General features: G+C 36.6%; 1 protein-coding gene and 1 non-coding gene across 3 annotated transcripts in view; both read left to right on the plus strand.

Moving 5' to 3' along the window:
* Positions 1-18,322, plus strand: part of STAM (signal transducing adaptor molecule) — a 69,398-nt gene that overhangs the window by 21,739 nt on the left and 29,337 nt on the right. For both annotated transcript variants that reach the window (XM_061436154.1, XM_061436153.1), the window contains 5 exons: positions 9,121-9,196; positions 9,278-9,373; positions 10,864-11,010; positions 15,228-15,318; positions 17,143-17,335. In XM_061436154.1, coding sequence (XP_061292138.1) covers positions 9,146-9,196; positions 9,278-9,373; positions 10,864-11,010; positions 15,228-15,318; positions 17,143-17,335 — 578 coding nt within the window. In that variant the 5' untranslated portion in view covers positions 9,121-9,145. The remainder of the gene's footprint in view (positions 1-9,120; positions 9,197-9,277; positions 9,374-10,863; positions 11,011-15,227; positions 15,319-17,142; positions 17,336-18,322) is intronic.
* On the plus strand, positions 17,726-17,811 carry LOC133259991 (small nucleolar RNA SNORD62). The gene has a single exon (XR_009740650.1). It is a non-coding gene; the product is annotated as a small nucleolar RNA SNORD62 (small nucleolar RNA).

Genomic DNA, 18,322 nt, shown 5'->3' on the forward strand with positions numbered 1-18,322 from the left:
CTGAAATTTTTTTTTCTGACTTTGTAAGATATTCACATGATGTTTAGTGTGCAGTTCCAGTGTCTGAGTAAGTACTGAAAAATGCTTAGCCAGTGAGGTCATATGATAGACTGAAAAGTCTCTGTTCAAAATCAAGAGAACTTTCAGAATAATAGTAGCAGTTTTCTTTAATGTGTCTTCACATAGCTTTTGTCTGTTAGTTTTTATTGATTTGTTTTTAATTTCATATGTAAAAAAATAAATGTGAGAGTAAGTATTGATTATCCACAATAAAAAATTAATATTTTGTAATTGACATCCAGATTAATTTGTGCTATTATTTAAATCTTAACCATCTTTGCTTAGACCAAAATACAGTTGACTGAGAGTGGAAAACATGATAAACTTTTCTCTGTACTTGGCTAAGGGATCTATTTAGATAGTCTTTTATTTATTCACATACAATTAGAAGAAGAAAATGATAGGTGTTGATATTTCGTGAAAAATATGAATATAAGCCTTTGGGAAAGAGTTTTTTAAAAATATTTTTCATTGGCTTTATGTTGTCCAGGACCTGGACTTTGACTATCTTTGGGCTTTAACTGGAGGTTGATAGAATATGTCTTGATTTTTGTTTGTTTGTTTGTTTTTTAAGGGAAAAGTAATCTCTGACCTAGGTGTCTTCAGATTAGAAGGGCAGCTTCAGGTCAAAAAACAGATGTCTTCCAATGTTTTGTTTTGTGACAGTCATACCCTCAGTTGACTGGCCTTAAGTCTTGAAGTCTTTCATTTATTGACTGTTTATTATCTGTGTTAGGGACTTTATACATACCTCATCTGTTATATGAATTATGTGTATATTTTTTCCATTGTTAATTTGACTTTGTTTTCCCATTTAGAAGTTTTTGATTTTTATATAGCTGAATTTAACCAGTTTTCTGGTTTTTAGAATTTTGAGTTACAGACTTTCCTTCTTTAAGGTTTTAGTAGAACTATCTCATGTTTTCTTTACAGTTTCAGTTTTTGTTTTATGATTAACGTACTTTGTTTTTTAAAGTAGCGTTTTAGATTTACAAAAAAATTGGGCCAATAGTACAAAGAATTCCATAACCCCCCCCCCTTATATATGCTAATGCTATGCTATGCTATGCTAAGTCACTTGAGTCGTGTCCGACTCTGTGTGACCCCATAGACGGCAGCCACCAGGCTCCTCCGTCCCTGGGATTCTCCAGGCAAGAACACTGGAGTGGGTTGCCATTTCCTTCTCCAACGCATGAAAGTGAAAAGTGAAAGCGAAGTCGCTCAGTCATGTCCGACTCTTAGCGACCCCATGGACTGCAGCCTACCAGGCTCCTCCATCTATGGGATTTTCCAGGCAAGAATACCGGAGTGGGGTGCCATTGCCTTCTCTGCCCCTTATATATAGTTTCCCCTATTATTAACGTCTTGCGTTAGTGTGGTATATATTATAAGAAATGAATCAGTGTGGTGGTGGCAGTGATGGTGGTTTAGTTGCTAAGTCTCGTCTAACTCTTTCAACCCCATAGACGGTAGCCCTCCAGGCTCCTCTGTCCATGGATTAACCAATGTCTGTGGTTTATATTAAGGCTCACTGTATACTGTACAGTTTTATGGGTTTTGACAAGTCCATAAAGACATGCATCCATTGTTACAGAATCACACAGAGTAGCTTCACCAACCTTAAAATGTCCTGCGTTCCCCCTGTTCATCCCTCTCCTTTCTCTCTGAACCTCTGGCAACCACCTTTTTTTTTTTTTTTAAACTATTTTTGTAATTTCCCCTTTTCCAAGATGTACAATTAGGAGCATATAGTGTGTATAGCCTTTTCAGACTGGCTTCTTTACTTAGCAAAATGCATTTAAGCATCATCTATATTTTTTTCATGGCTTGCTGGCTCGTTTCTTTTTATTTCTGAATAGTATTTCCTCATGTGAATGTATTGTAGTTTGTTTATACATTCACCTATTGAAGGATATCTTGATTGCTTCCAGTTTTTGGTGATTGTGAATACAGCTGCTGTAAAAGCATGTGCAGTTTTTTTGTTTGTATGTATGAACATAGATTTTTAAAAACTGGGTAAATACCAAAGAGCATGGTTGTTGGATTATATGATAGGGCTGTACATAGCTTTTGTAAGAAACTGGCAAACTGTCTTCCAAAGTCTCTCGTAGTTGTGATTTCATTTTTTACATATAAGTCTTTGATCTATTTGGAATTTATTATGTAGTTTGAGGTATGGCTCTAAATTTATTCTTTTCTCTTTGGCTACCTCAAAATTTCAGCACCATTTATTGAATGATCTTTGTCCTTTCTAATTTGAAATACTACTTTTATATATTACATTGCTTTATGTATTTGGATTTTTTTTTAATTCTCTTTTGTCCCATTGGTATGTATCTATTCATGTGCTGCTACCATGTGGTTTTAATTATTAAAACCTTATAATACATTTTAATACTGGCAGGGCTGGTTTTCTCCTTTTTCTTTTTTTTTTTTTTTTACAGTTTCTTAATATTCTTGTCCCTCTCTACTGTCCTCACATAAACTTTTGGATTGGCCTGGCTAGTTTATGAACAGAACTATTTTTTTTTTAATGGGCTTAGTTTTAAATGAATAGTTTTTTGATATTAAAAATTTCCTATCTGAGAATGTAGCCTATCTTTCTGTTTATATCCTTTAATAGTGTTTTTAAGTTTTCCTGTTAACAAATCTCATTCATTTTTGTTGAAGTTTTTTAATAAGGTATTTTATCCTTTTGTTGTTGTTTAGTCACTAGGTTTTGTCTGACTCTTTTGCAACACCACGGACTGTAGCCCACCAAGCTTTTCTGTCCATGGGATTTCCCAGGCAAGAATACTGGAGTGGGTTGCCATGCTCTCCTTCAGGGGGTCCTCCTCACCCCGGGATTGAACCTACGTCCCCTACATTGGCAGGCAGGTTCTTTACCACTGACCGACTAGAGAAGCCCATTTTGTCTTTTTTGGTGCTATTTAAGTGAAGCCTTTAACTGGTGGTTTGATGGGAAATTTCTTTTTTCAAAATAGCCTGTATTATAACAATGGTGTACCCTGAAGAGGTACACCATTTGTAAGGGGAAAGTGATGTTGATGATTCAGGAGAAATTGGCAACAGCTGTAGGTGCCAGGACCTTGACCAGGTAGTGGGATGTGGGCCTGATAAGATCTGATATTTCCATCTTTACTTGCCCCAGACAATGATTTTCCTTTTGTATTTTACATGGTTTTTTAAAGCACCATGTATTCAGTAGAACAGGATCTACAGAGTCCTCATGACTCCCGAGATCATTTCACACATGAGGAAACTACAGCACTGAGATTTTAATGTGACTTGTCTGAAAGTTGTAGAGGCAAATTGGAAGTCAGGTTTCTTTACTCAGGTTATTTTTACCAATTTTATGTTTTTTCTCACTTCTTTGTGCTGAGTCCTCAAGACCTATGGTGCATGGTTATTTAAAAGTCAAAATCATGAACTAAGTAAGACGTAGCAGTTTTTTTTTCAATTGGAGTTTAAAATTGCTCTGCAGTGTTGTGTTAGTTTCTGCTGTACAACGAAGTGAATCAGGTGTATGTATGTGTGCATCCCTCCCTCGCAGGCCTCCCTCCTCTCCCCATCCCAGCCCGCTAGGTCTTCACAGAGCACTGAGCTGAGCTCCTTGTGCTGTACAGCAGCTTCCCACTGACTATCTATTTTACATATGGTAATGTATATAAAATGGGCTTCTTAGGTGGCTCAGATGGAAAAGAACCTGCCTGCCAGTGCAGGACGCACAGGTTTGATCCCTGGGTCAGGACAATCCGCTGAAGAAGGAAATGGCAACCCATTCCAGTATTCTTGCCTGGGAAATCCCATGGACAGAGGAGTCTGGAGGGCTGCAGCCTATGGGGTTGCAAGCCTAGCGACTGAAAAACAACAACAAATGTATATAAAGACATACTGATTTTATTAAGTTTTTAGTGATTCCTCTTTCTCACATACATGATATAACCTTGTGTTTTGTTTGACTGATATATACTTCTGTGTTATGTGATCTGGGAAACTCAGATATCATTCTAAATTTAAGAATTCAGTGAGTGTTATATGCATTTCCGTTAATCCTCAGTGTTTCTGCTGAAGTCCTTCCGGAACATGAACTTGTTCTTTTCACTAACCAAATAACGTAATTTGTATACTGTGTTCATGTTCTTGGTCATCTCATAAGAAATACCTATTTAATAAGCTTAGAATCAAGAATTTGATTATTTCTATTCAGTGTTTTGCCCTTTTCCCCTTGTGCTGTGTAGACTGTGTTTTATGTAATGTATATTACAAATCATATATGCACTTTGAATATGACATTGAATATAGTTATTATTCATTTCAGTTCAAATTTGTTTTGTATTTTATATTAAACTTCTTTTTTGTTAATGTAATGCCTTTATGCTTTTGAAAGTCATCCTCTAGTATTCCAGGTGGGTTTACCTTATCTGTTAATTAAGTTTTTTTTACTTTGATCAGCAAAGATTTGAGTTCTCATCTCTTTTAATGTATGCCTGCTAGGTACTAAGACCTGTAAAAGTATGCATACATATATTCCCTCCCCACTCTACAATATCCTTAAATTATAGTTTGTAGTAAAGTACTTTTTATAGCATATAAAATGAAAATGTAAAGTTTAAATCACTCTAAAATAGCTCTGAAAGCTAAAGCTGTAAAAGTAAAACTCATAGAAGAATAGGACACGTTTGTGCTTTCTAGAACTCACATCGAGTGTCTCTAAGTCCCTGGCACGATTCTGGGAGTAACATAATAACACACTGAGCTGGAAGTGTTGAAGTCCCCTTCTACAGATGAGGTCTGTCGGGCCTTGCATCTCTTTCTCCTGAATCACAGTGCCGCTTTTGTCTAGCAGTGGTTCTCAGCCCAGTGGTGTCGCTCTGTTAGGAATGGTTTTGGTTCTCACGATGACAGGAGGTTACTACTGACATCGATTAGGCAGGGGCCAGAGATGTGATACGCCAGATAGTCTTACATCACAAGAATTTTTCTGCCCCTATTTAGAAACACACAGCTAGTAGCTCTGTACCTTTTCAGTCCTGCCTCAAAGGTGATGAGAGGTTAACCATGCAAGCACATTTGTGAGTTGTACTATGGATTGTTATTACTGTTACTTTCTTTTTTAACTGTTTTTCTTTTATATTTATAATACTTTAAGGGAAATGCCCTATTGTTCTTCTGTCAGGCCCCATGAGGGGAATAATAAAGAGGTGGTATTCTCATTTTGAAAAGTTGATTGATCTGAAGTCTTTGGTTTAGTAATAGATGCAGAATTAGAATTTAAATTCACTGCTCTTTGAATGGTAATAATCTACCCAAGCGTATAAAATCTTATTACAGTTGAACCTGATATCTTTATGGTACATAAGTACTTTTTATCTGAGATGTAGAGATGAGACATATTTGAAATGAGACTTCTAAAAAGTTGTACTAAGTGTAAGATCTCATAAACCTTGACTCCTTTTATCCAGCAAAATCATTGAATATTTTTGTCTTTCTCTTTGTGTATTAATGGAAAGACCTTTTCAGGTAGTCTCACTAATTGGTAACCAGGGACAAATGTTGAGCTGTTTAACTGTCATAACTATACAACAACATACCTACAAGTAGATATTTATAAATAATGTGACAGTTTTGGAAATGTACTCAGGGCTATTCAAAGAGATTTGAAATTTCATTGTTCTTTGAAAAGAGAATTGCAGGAATGCAAAATTAGTTTTAGTTTTCTTTGATCCTGTGAGTTGCATCATATATGTGTTTAGCTTCCCGAACTTAACTGTGTCCTTTTGCAGCCCCCTCCATTTTATTTTTCCTGAAAACTTGGTCTGCTGTCCACTGAGTGAACTCTGTGTGCTGTCTCAGAATTTCAGTTCCCGTTTCTCTTACAGAGTGTGAATGTCTCCCCACACTGAGAGTAATTATTCAGGGTATTCATATTTTAAACATGGCCCTACATATACTAGCCATGTTCTTCGCTGGGTGCACAACATAGCAGTTGTGCTTCAGTAATTGAGGAGAAGTTGCCCGTATTGAGCATACTTGAGAGATGGCAGGGTATGAGTTCCAGTAGGAACTCCCTAGCAAGGAAAACTGATTAACCACCATGTTTGCCTTATACTCTGACTTTGGAAACCCAGGAAACAATATGCTTCCTTTACATTTTACAGTGGTGTGATTTACGCTGTGGCCATTTATCACATCTAAGTTAAGAGCATTATTTGGGGCTGGAAAAGGTGAGGGAGAGTTCTTTCCTTGTTCTCGTCTGTATCCTTGATCCCTCCTATCTTTTTGTTTTTCCACTCCAAGATAAGGAAAAGTGTGAATGAGCCTTACTGCTGCTGCTAAGTCGCTTCAGTCGTCTCCGACTCTTTGCGACCCCATAGACGGCAGCCCACCAGGCTCCCCTGTCCCTGGGATTCTCCAGGCAAGAACACTGGAGTCGGTTGCCATTTCCTTCTCCAGTGCATGAAGGTGAAAAGTGAAAGTGAAGTCGCTCAGTTCTGTCCGACTCTGAGCGACCCCATGGACTGCAGCCTACCGGGCTCCTATGTCCATGGGATTTTCCAGGCAAGAGTACTGAAGTGGGGTGCCATCGCCTTCTCCGTGAATGAGCCTTACAGATTGGTTTAAATACGAAAGTGGGGTTTGGGGAAGGGTTTTGAGAGACATCAGGATTTAACTGATTGGTGGTGGAATCTGGTGGTAGTCCCCTCTAAAGGCACGTGCAGATTTTATCTTAGCAGGCATTTTTATAAAATACTTCATCTGTATGTACCATCAGTCTCTTTCTTCACATCCTGTGCTTCTCGCCACACTTCTTATTGTGCATTTTTCCCTTACCATGCAAGTTTCAGAAATAAATTTTGTGAGAGCATGTACATTTTCCACATGGGAAGCAAACTCAGTGGAAGATGCAGAAGTTGGTAACAAATAGAGCTTTATAGTGAAGATTATTTAGTTATTCAAAATACTAATTAATTGTATAACAATGAAAAGTAGTGTTTGTCCCATTTGGCTCAGTGACTTTTTCTTGAGCGTTGGCCATGTTGAAGGCATAGAACCTAAATGACGAGAGTGGTGTAGGGGGAGAGGATAGACAGGGACCCCCTCCTAAAGCTGTCTTTTCTCTGAAGCCTACAGTGCAGTGTGTTGAGGTGGATTGGAATAATGTTGTGAATAAAGAAACTGATGCTTTAGTTCATCAGAGCTTACACATACCGAGGCAGCCCTGTCCATTTGTGAAAGGCCTGTTTTCTTATCTGGCCTAGGATTTAAGGAAAAGACATCAGAAGCCACAATTTGATGCAAGTACTGCCTTTGTTTCTCACTCTCGTATGAGCTACATGTCCGAGATCTATGCATAAAAAGACAATGTTTGGATGAATATATTTTTGGCTCAGGTGACCACGCATCCAGTTTGCCTTGGGTGGTTTCACTCTGTGCATACATTATGCCTGGTTAGCACCGCCTTTCACTCTCAGAGGGGCACGTGTATACGTGATAAATTGTACAGATGCTGTGTTTGTAGTCCACGTTCATTTATTGTCAAGAAGATAATAACCAGAGGATGCCTACTTTAAATTCAGTTATAACTTTATTTTCTTTTTTATGGTTTTTCATAGGATGTTTTTTAATGGGAGGATAATTGTTTTACAGCATTGTGTTTCTGCTGTATTCAAAAGCGTGAATCAGCTATAAGTATACATATAAAATCGCTTATAACTCTTATGCCTTTTTGAAAACAATATTTTAGCCATAATTTTTTGTTGCATAGTAAGATTTAATAATGGTATGTGTATACAAATACTTCAGTTTCACTTCTGTATTTTACTTATAATCTTGTGGAAATACTGAAAAGATGACTTAAAAAAACACGGAACAGAATGAGGTAGTTAATACTAGAGTTTTGTGGGTCACTTCCGTTGTTTAATAGCACCAATTTTATGTACAACTCTGAATGGATTTTTTTTTAGCTTAATGTGTCTAAAAAGATATTGCTTTGTTAGCATATATGAAGTGTTTATCAGGATTCAAGCATTCTAGTCCACTTTCCTGTTTTGCATTATCCTTTTTATGGTTGCCGTAGCAAACTTTACTTTGGTGTCAGACATGTCTTTGCTTTGGTTTTTAAAATTGGCTGTGGCAAAATGTTTCAGCAGTATAGAAATGAGTGAAATACAAAGTACAAGATCCATTTCAAAGTGCCTTTCTCCATCCTCCTTTCCACAAGTCCCTGCAGTTTAGATTCTTTTTTTTTTTTTAATGTGATTTATGAACAATACATGAGAAATTTCATTTAAACCTTGGTGGCAAAGCAAGTATTGGGAATTATTTTCTAAAAAGTTTTACTCATAGTGCTAAATCACTTTTGGATCATTATTTTTTAATGATTTCAATTTTAGTATTCAGATAATCCTTTTTATATTTGGCCCCTGCCATGCTTTGAAGTGATAATTTTGTGTTTGTCAACATGCTTTTCAAAAGTGCAAAAATTAGCCGGCTAAAATCCTAATGTCCCCTCAACTCGGTGAGATCACCGCTCTCTTCCTGGGATCACCTTCTCTGCACTGAGATCCAGAAACTGCCTATAGACAGAAAGCCTGTTGCAGTATCTGCAGTGCCGCTGTGTAGAAAGTTGAAGCAAATGTCTGGTTTATCTATTTTGTATTCTTTCTTACAGATCATCATTCCGTGCTACCTGTGGCCTGACGTCTCAAGTGTATTTTAAATATATTTTTCCAGTTTTCTGATTATTTACAACAGGAGTTCCACTTATTCTATCATGACTGGAAGTAAAACTCTTGATCTGTCATTTTATTTTCAAAACCTTCCAACCAGAATTAGCCCCAAATGCCTAGTCTATGATTGCTAAGGATAGAGCCTGTTAATTTTGTTGAAAAATTTGAAGGAACTTTTTAGTGTACAGTTTTTCAATTGTGTCATTAATAAAAATTAAAATTCTCTACCAGGTTCTCCCATTTTATATCACAACTTATTGCCTCTTATAGTTAAGGTGGGAGGGGGAAGTGGAATATACAACTAATTGTTACACTTTTCGTTTTTTAGACCTAAAGATTGTCTTCGGTCTATTATGAGGAGGGTAAACCATAAAGATCCTCATGTGGCTATGCAGGCTCTCACTGTGAGTGATTTCGTTTTAAGATCTACAGCAAAATTGTCTGCCAAAATCAAGCCCTTTTAACTTCCGATTTTATCCTTTTAGCTTCTAGGAGCATGTGTATCAAACTGTGGCAAAATTTTTCACTTAGAAGTATGTTCGAGAGATTTTGCTAGTGAAGTAAGCAACGTATTAAACAAGGTAAAGAACATTATTTCCAGAAATGAATTAAGACTGTCTTCTTTCTTCATGTATTTTACATGTATTTTATTGTTCAATTCTTCACATTTTTAAATCACAAAGGACTAGTCTGTGTTTTTTTGTTTTTGTTTTTTTAGCTCTTTCTAGGCTATGTCTATCTCATGTATAAGTCCATGTTAGGTTTGCTGAGGAGACTACGTATTTATATAACTTGGAGCATTGGTTTTGGTGAAGCCAAATTAGGATACATTTAACCTTTTTTCTTCATCAGTCCTTTTTTCTGATGAAAAATATGTGCATTTTTCTATCTGATTAAAAGGTACCAGTTTATTTTGGGCACAGTTCTTACTGTGCTTTTTTAGTCACAGAGGTCATCTGCTTAACAAAATGTAAGGCATTCAAATCCAGCAGTGGAAGGAATTTTTAAAATTTAATTACTAAGTAATATCTAAGTTTTCCCAGTAAAAATTCATGCATTCTAAAGGTAGTTATCTCTGGCCTTTCTTGGTGGTGGGTGGAGTAATTATTAAGAAAAATTATTTTTAATGTTAAAAGGGGAAATGCTTCATGTTTTTTTGGGAAAAAAGAGCATTTCCAAATTTTAGTAGGAAACAGTAAAGAAGTGAGATAATTTAAAATTCTGGACTTCTTTTAATACACTATGGTATGTGATAATTTTTTCCTGTGCTACTTTATTCAGTTATTTAGCTATATTGTATTTAAGGTGTTTTTTTTTTTTTTTTTTTTTACTAATTCTTTACCATTCTTTTGATGTCTTGAATGTCCATTCAAAATGTACAGCTATTTATGAAGAGATTCTAATATAATATTTTCTTTAATTGAAGATGTGTGCTCAGTACTTAGTAATATAAACAACTACATTGAAAGGCAAGCAGTTGCATACGGGAGAAAGAACTTCACTTTATTTTACATATATAGTGAACTTACTGGTTTTATACTTAAGAGGGAGATGCTGTTTTGAAGAAATGAAGTTTCCAGGAATATGGACAGTACTGGGCCTCAAGATAATTAAGTAATTGGAGAAAAACACAGTCATGCATATAAAAAATCAGGAATTAGAAATAAAAGAAGTGTATTATTTATTCTCTTTTCCAACTTATTTTTTTATTGGTCTGAAAAAAAGAAAATAGATTTTCCTGTCTTCTTCATATGCAGTAAAATATGAGTGAGTAAAATACTCTGACATACTCTTAGTCGTAAAATACTCTGAAAAGTCATATCTTTCTGGCCTCCAAAATAAGTAACTGTATATCTAATGTTTTGATTTGATGTGGCGTATGTGATGGTATCATCTATTTTTTTTCCATAATATGAAAATAAAAGTAGCTTATTTCTAGTAACCATCTGTGTTTTCTTATGTGTCACCTATAGCTAGGGATACTTTATGATTTAAAGAGAGATCTGAAATACTGTATTAAATCATTAACCAGAAAGTGCTTTTTTGTTAAATTTTTTTCTCTATTTTTCAGGGTCATCCTAAAGTATGTGAAAAATTGAAGGCTCTTATGGTTGAATGGACGGATGAATTCAAGAATGATCCACAGCTCAGTCTGATATCAGCAATGATTAAGAACCTGAAAGAACAGGGTGTTACATTTCCCGCTATTGGCTCTCAGGTATTTTATAGACGTGTGTACGCTGCAGTTTGTTTCTAAAGTTAACCATGTTTATTTGAATTTTTCTTTTTTTCTTACAAACCCAGGTAGTTGTTAATACTCCAGAGGAATTTTATTAATAATAGTAATCTTGCATATAAAGGTGCCCAAAAGAATATATAGTGGATTGCCAATGTTTTCCAACTTCCATTTCCCCAATGTTTCTTCTTTTTAAATGAATTAACTGTTTTGTTTTTTAAGTTTTTCTTTGAATATAATTTTAATGATACAGAGCAAATTGCTTTATTAGTTAGTACTGACATTCTTGTTAAATGCTCTTCGTGCTGTAATTTTATCTACAAAGAATGACAGCTCTGAAATAAAGTTTGCTTAAAATTTAAGGATGTGTTTAGAGGTTATTTGGACTATGAAATTTATGAGCACCTGTATTAAATGAGAGGGAGATATAAAGGGCTCATTAGGAGGGGAAACACGTAAAACATCTTTCCCATTAATAAGAACTGACCAGCACAGAAGTCTTCTTTCTTCTTCCTAATAAATATAATTGACTGAAAGGCTTAATTTGCCTTAAAAAAATTATTTATGTAATGGGCTCAATCTCTAACTTATGTCATATAGGAAAAAAAAAATGAAAGGGGACGTTTTTTATTCTTTTTCTTTTCTGGGTAACCATTATTTAGGATGTCCACCTGACTAAGCAGGCTTAAAATGTCTGGTAACTTACTGTATTGTCTTTCCCCACTATACCGCTTGGGGTGGAATGTAATGAGTGATGTGATAACATGAGTGGAAAACGCTTAGTTGTGAAGGGCTTGCATTCAGGGTTTTGGCCGTTTCAAGGGAATTATGAAGTGATTCATCTAGACTTTCTTCGTAAGGCACTTCTGACTTATCTAAGTCCTCTTGAGATGTGAAGATCCAGAAATATATTTTGGAAATGAAAGAAGAAAAGGATATTTTTCTTCTTACTTAAAAAATTAGCATATGACTAATTTTACAGTGATAAATTATGTCTTGAGAAGTAGTCATTCATAATTGATAGCTCGTTTTTACAACTCAGTATAATTTCTAAATCTCTGTAGTTAAGGAATAATTTTATGCAGAATAATCCAAGATACGGTATAATAACATGACAACAGAAGCAGCGTTTAATTATCAAAGACTGTACTCACTATGGAGAATGGAAGAGTGTAGCTACTTAGTGGAGTGTCAGTTTCTGTACCCTGAGAACCTGTTCTAGAGCTTATGCTCACAGTGTAGTTCGTGGACCATCAGTCGTCATCATCAGCTGGAAGCTTGTTAGGACTGTCATCTCACTCATGTGTGGAAACATGCCACACCAAGCAGTGGATTCATCAGCTCCATTTAAACAAGATCTCCGATGATTCTGTGCACATTTAAGTGTGAGCAGCACTGCTCTTAAGGACAACTTTTAGTGCAAGTGAAAACTGCATTCCTGTAAGAGAAGGAAGGAGAGTTAATCTGGTTGATCCATAGCTTTGCTGGGTTAACCTCGAGTCTCAAGTAGTTGTGGGAGCCACTTTAGTGATCCTCTAATCTAATCCCCTCATTTTACAGATGAGGGTACTGAGCCCCAGAATGGTTAAGTGACTTGCCCAGGGCCACAGCTAGTGGTTGACAGAGCTGGAACAGGCCTTCCAACTCTCAGTCCAGTGTTCTTTCCACTACACGATCCTGCCTTCCGTTTGCTATTGAGGTTAGTAGATATGTGTCTGTCCGGACTAGGATTTGAAGGATAAAAAGTGGAGTGAACACTGGGAAGAGTGCTTACGTACTGATGGGTGTAAACATGGGATTCCTGTCTTGTTCAGAAGATTCAAGATGTAGATTAGCAGTAGGAAAGAGTGACTTTTTTTCATGTAGATGTTATGAAGTATGTGAAAGCTCATTCTGTTATAGCTGCTGTGTTTCACCCACAGGAAATATGTAAAATGCGTATTAACTATGATGAGGTAGAATGGTGTTTTATTTTTTTTAATAGTAGCTTCTGAAGAGCTTGTTTGTCATTGAAAATCCTGTTTGTAAAGAGCTCCTTGTTTAATTAAAAAAAAAAATCTGTCATCTGGAATCAACTGCAGAAGTCCCTACAAATTTTATAGCCACTTAGTCGCTTATGCTTACAACATTTTAGTCAGACTAGATATTTGTTAGCATATTTAACAAGAGCCTCTGGAAACATGAGGACTTTTTTTTTTTAAGTATGGTTTGTCATCCAGGTACAGAAGAAAATAATGTAAAAATATTAAGAAAAGTCATCCTGAGTCACCTGACTCTTGCTGCTGTGGTTCTCTCATAGCACTGACTTTTGACCTCAAGGGAGCAGTGATGCTGGCTCTGCTGCTGCGTTTGACTGGTTAATAAGACAAGTAGCATTGCTATACTTGGAACCTGATGATAGAAAGGAACTTTGAAAAGAGAGCAGTTCAGGAATGTAGAGCTTAATATAGCTCAGTTCTGCGCTTCCTTCTTGACCAGTAGAGATCCCTTCACAGACCATAAAAGATCTATATGTCTAGTTTGTGAAATTCACTAAATTGTGAAACAAAAAGCATATATAATGAAAAAGGTTCTCCGATGAAGCATACCTTCAGTGTTAAGAGGTGTGTGATAATAAAACATTTTTATCCAGGGAAGGTTACAGCTAGAGGTGGGTCAGATTGAAAATACTTAATGTTCTGTTCAGTGAGTCCAAAAGCTCTTTTCTTATCAGCTTTTCTAAAAATAAATGCCTCGTGCATTTGTTTGACATTATAAAATTTATTATGTGAAGACTGTATTTACTATAATGTTGAATATTTTGCCTTTCATTTAGTCAACGATCATTGCTTATAATATTTAGGGCCATATGCCCTCAAGGAGTCTCCCTGGTAGCTCAGTTGGTAAAGGATCTGCTTACAATGCAGGAGACCCAGGTTTGATACCTGGGTGGAGAAGATCCCCTGGAGAAGGAAATGGCAAGCCACTCCAGTATTCTTGCCTGGAAAATCCAATGGACAGAGAAGCCTGGTGGGCTACAGTCCATGGGGTCACAAAGAGTTGAACACAACTTGACAACTAAACTGCCACAACAGCCCTCAAGGAACACACATCCTGATTATGGAGATAGACATGTAAGCAGCCTCATTCTGTAGAGGAGGAACTTGAGACACAAGGAGGCTGGAGGCTTATGGGCTCCAGGTTCGTGCATTAGAAGGTGGTACATCTGGGACATACGCTGCATTGGCCTGACTCCACAGCCTGCCTTCTTATCTACCCATGTCCTAGGACCTTGTTGAAAATCAGAGGAACGCAAAGGAGGAGATGCTTACTTAGAGAGTTTAGGAATGTTTCGCTGATAAAGTGATATTTTAGCTATTCCCTGACTTTTGGGTTGAAACTTAGTAGGAAAAAATGTGGATGGAGTAAAAGGAGCTAGAGGGGAAGACGTTATGAGTAGAATCAAGTGTGTGTCAGAGGCGTCAAAGTGTTTGTGTGTGTACGCGCGTGCCAGCAGTTCTGGTAAATGATGGAATGGTTGAAAAAGGAGGCTGGAGTCTAATTCTCCTTGATGGCCACCAAAAAGTTTCAGGCTTTGGAAGCTTTGTGATTCTATAAGCATGAATCAATGTGTATGTTTGTTTACTTGTCCAGTACTTTATTTACAAAATATGTTTAAGATGGACAGTAATATATTGTCAACATTGACTACTAGTATTTTAGTTTAGAAGATAGTATAATCTTATGAACATTTATATTATTATATAGAAATTTGGATTCCTGACTTCTGAGCTGGAAGGAAACAACAAAATATAAGTCTTGTCTAGATGTTTTAAAAACTACTTGTTTTAAAAGTAGTGATCTCCTTTCCCCTTGCACCCCGTTTTCTCGTTATAAAAATTTCCAGAAATGTTGAGATCTCCTCTAGCCTGTGTTTGCTGGTTTACATACTGGCTGCCTTTAGTGTCCCCTTTTCAGTCACATCTGGCAAAGTGTGGTTGTTCTGACATCCCTAAGAAATGAATGCTCAGTCTGTTTTCTCCAGTCCTGCCTCAGCTCTGTCTCCTTTCAAAGTGGAGACTTCTCCCCCTTGGATTTCTTTCTTGTTCAGAAGTCTGGTGGATTAATTCAAGGAGGGGTCTTGTGAGTTCTTAGATTAATGGGAGTAGGAAAATTTGAGAACAGCTTTCAAATATCATTTTTTTTTTTTTCTGTGTTAGGCTGCAGAACAAGCGAAAGCAAGCCCAGCTCTGGTAGCCAAGGATCCTGGTACTGCGGCTAACAAAAAAGAAGAGGAAGATTTAGCGAAAGGTACATTTTTTAAGTCCCTGACCCTGGGAAGATGATAGGTCTCTTACTTGATATTTTTTCCCCTAAGATGTTTAAAAATAAAGGAAATAGTTCACAGCCAAAGCTGAAATCTGCTTTGTTCTCCTCTGTTCCTCTCTTCAGTATCACGTTTTTCCTCTCCTCTTCCAAGGCAGCTACTGTCGTGTATGTCTGTTCAGTCTTGTTTCTATAATATTTTTACTATATCTGTGTATCCATAAATAATACCAAATACTTGTTTGTTTCCAGCAAATTCTTTTTTCATAAATACTGCACTCTAGGTACCATCTGCAACTTGTTTTTTTCATGCAATGTTTGAGGTCTATTCATAATAAGGTATTTATGTCAAGTTCATTTGTTTTAACTGCTGTATAATATTCCAGTATTGGTACCTGCTTTAGGTTCTAATAAGCACCTGCTTTAGTCTGTCTTCCTTCCTACTGATGGACATCTGGATTTTCTGATTTCTTTTACTATAATGCGTTTGCAGCATTGAATATCCTTTTTCATGTTCTTCAGTGTGTGTGTGTGCATGTGAAAGATCGTTTTGTGGTATTGTTGCCTTATGGAGTAGGTACATCTTCAACTTTACTACTAGTTGTGGCTTTCCCATTTGCAGTGTATGAAAGCTCTTATTATTCACTTATTATTTCTAGTCTCATGATGACATTTGGTATCGTCAGAGTAATTTTTGTGAATCTGATGGGTTTGAAATGATACCTAATTAATTTTTATTTTCTTGATTACTAGTGAGGTTCAGTCCTTTTTTGTGTGTTTATTAGCTGCTTTGATTGTCTCTTTTTCTATATTTTTTTCCTAGGTAATGGTGTATATATAGTTTTTATTTTGGATATCAACCTTTGCTTGTTATACCTGTTGTGGATGTCTACTCTTGGGTTTTGGCTTATAGTTTAACTTTGATAATGGCATGTTGTATTAAACAAGTTTTAAATTTTGATGTAGTCAAAATTTTTGCTTTTCTTTTACAATTTTTTTTAATGTCTTAAGGTATTTTCCTCTCTCCCAGGCTCCTGATTTCCTATTTTTTCTTATGTTAATTTTAAAGTTTTATTTTCTCATCTAATCTTTTATTCATTTGGAACAGAGGTGGCAGGGAAGAAGGGATTATGTATTGAATTGAAAATGGTGTAGTCAATTCATTAAGATTACATTACAAAGCCTGAGTGGTGATGGCCTGCACTGGGGAGGAGATAGAGCAGACACATTTAAGATTTATTTGGGGTGTTAGGTGAGACTTCACTGCATTTGTTTCCAAATTCCAGTTCTTAGATTGCTTACCTGAGAATGACCTTTGGAACAATAAAACACAGGCTCTCAAATGCTATCTTTGAGACTCCTGTTTAATGAGCCCCCAGTGAAGGACTCCAGCTTGGGACTTCTGACTTCCAAAGTGATTTTGATTATTATTTGGTAAACTTACGCTATTAGAAATAAACTGAGAAGATGAAAGAAAATATAAAATATCTGTAGATAAATTTAAAAAACAGATTTGAGTTTATATCACTTTATTACCCAGAGTATTTTAAATTGTACCTGTTCAGTAAAAAAAGCCATCATGCTCTTCAGCTGTTTTGTTAGCTTATTTATTTTTTAAGCTGTGAATGAATGAATACAATCAATGTCATTATTTTTGTTCACTATTATTATATCAGGATATGTGCTAGCTTCCCACTACATTATTGAAAGAATACTTTTTACCCTCAGATACTTTTTTGTACTTCTTAGGATTGTTGGGTATATTAACATTTTGGGTCTTTTTTTTTTTTTAAACTCATTATTTTCCAGCCATTGAGTTGTCCCTGAAGGAACAAAGGCAGCAGTCAACCACCCTTTCCACTTTGTATCCAAGCACATCCAACCTCTTAACTAACCATCAACATGAAGGCCGGAAAGTTCGTGCTATATACGACTTTGAAGCTGCTGAAGATAATGAACTGACTTTTAAAGCTGGAGAAATTATTACAGTTCTTGATGACAGGTGATGGTTACTACTAAGTTGAATACTCACTTGAAGATACATAATATATTCTGTGTTTCATTTATTCCTGCTGACTGCCTTATCAAACATAATAAAATCAAATATTGACTCAGGTATTTTCTCTGTAGGACAGACAGTTGGTTGCTTTGTTTGTGTCATACTGTTGGGATTTGTATTTTATAGTTTAATTTTTTTTCTCATCTATCACTTTAAATGCTTTCTATTTGTTTTGGAGGCCTAGTTTACTCTGTTCATTTTTGGTTCTATCTAATACTATACACTGGTAAATTAGTAAAAAAAAAAAAGTTAAGATTTTAGAAAATACACTAAACATATATGCATTTATGGAATTTATAAGAAATATATAGTCTCAGTGATGCGATTCCAAAGTCTCAGTGATGCGATTCCAATAGATCCTTCTGACCCTCCACTGTGGACTCAATAGCAGGGAGATGAAGAGGAATGTGACTGAGAGACGACACGTGGTGACCCCCAGACCCTGCTCCTGAGGGTCTCCTGACCCACCTCCCTGCTCTCTCACACCTCGTTCCAGCCTTTAGGAGCATTCCCTTGGGCCTGGTGGTCCCCGACTCGTCCTGTCATAACAGGCTTCAGAAGGATCCAAAGATGCTGGGAACCCTAAGCCCCAGACCCTGGTTGTTTTCCAGACCCTTTGGAGGCAAAGCATAAAGGACTCCTGCCTTTTTGTGCCACAAAAGGGGACACAAAGATACCCTTGCTCTCCAGCTCTCCTCTCTGGGGGATTCGCTGGGTCACTACTTAGGAGGAGGTCTCTGGGCCTCGCTGACCTTTCTCTCCCTCCCCTTGACCCCCGCAGCCAGCCTGTGGTTCTTTTCTCCTGCTCTCCCTAGAGTGTAAAATTAGGTTGATTTCTGCTGTGGTCTGTCAAGAATCTGTCCTGCTGGGGGAGGGCCTTGGTTCCTCGTCTGGAATGAGAGACCCTGGAGTGCAACTCAGGCTTGCTCT

Source organism: Bos javanicus, chromosome 13, assembly GCF_032452875.1.
Source record: "Bos javanicus breed banteng chromosome 13, ARS-OSU_banteng_1.0, whole genome shotgun sequence".
NCBI classification, from domain to species: Eukaryota; Metazoa; Chordata; class Mammalia; order Artiodactyla; family Bovidae; genus Bos; species Bos javanicus.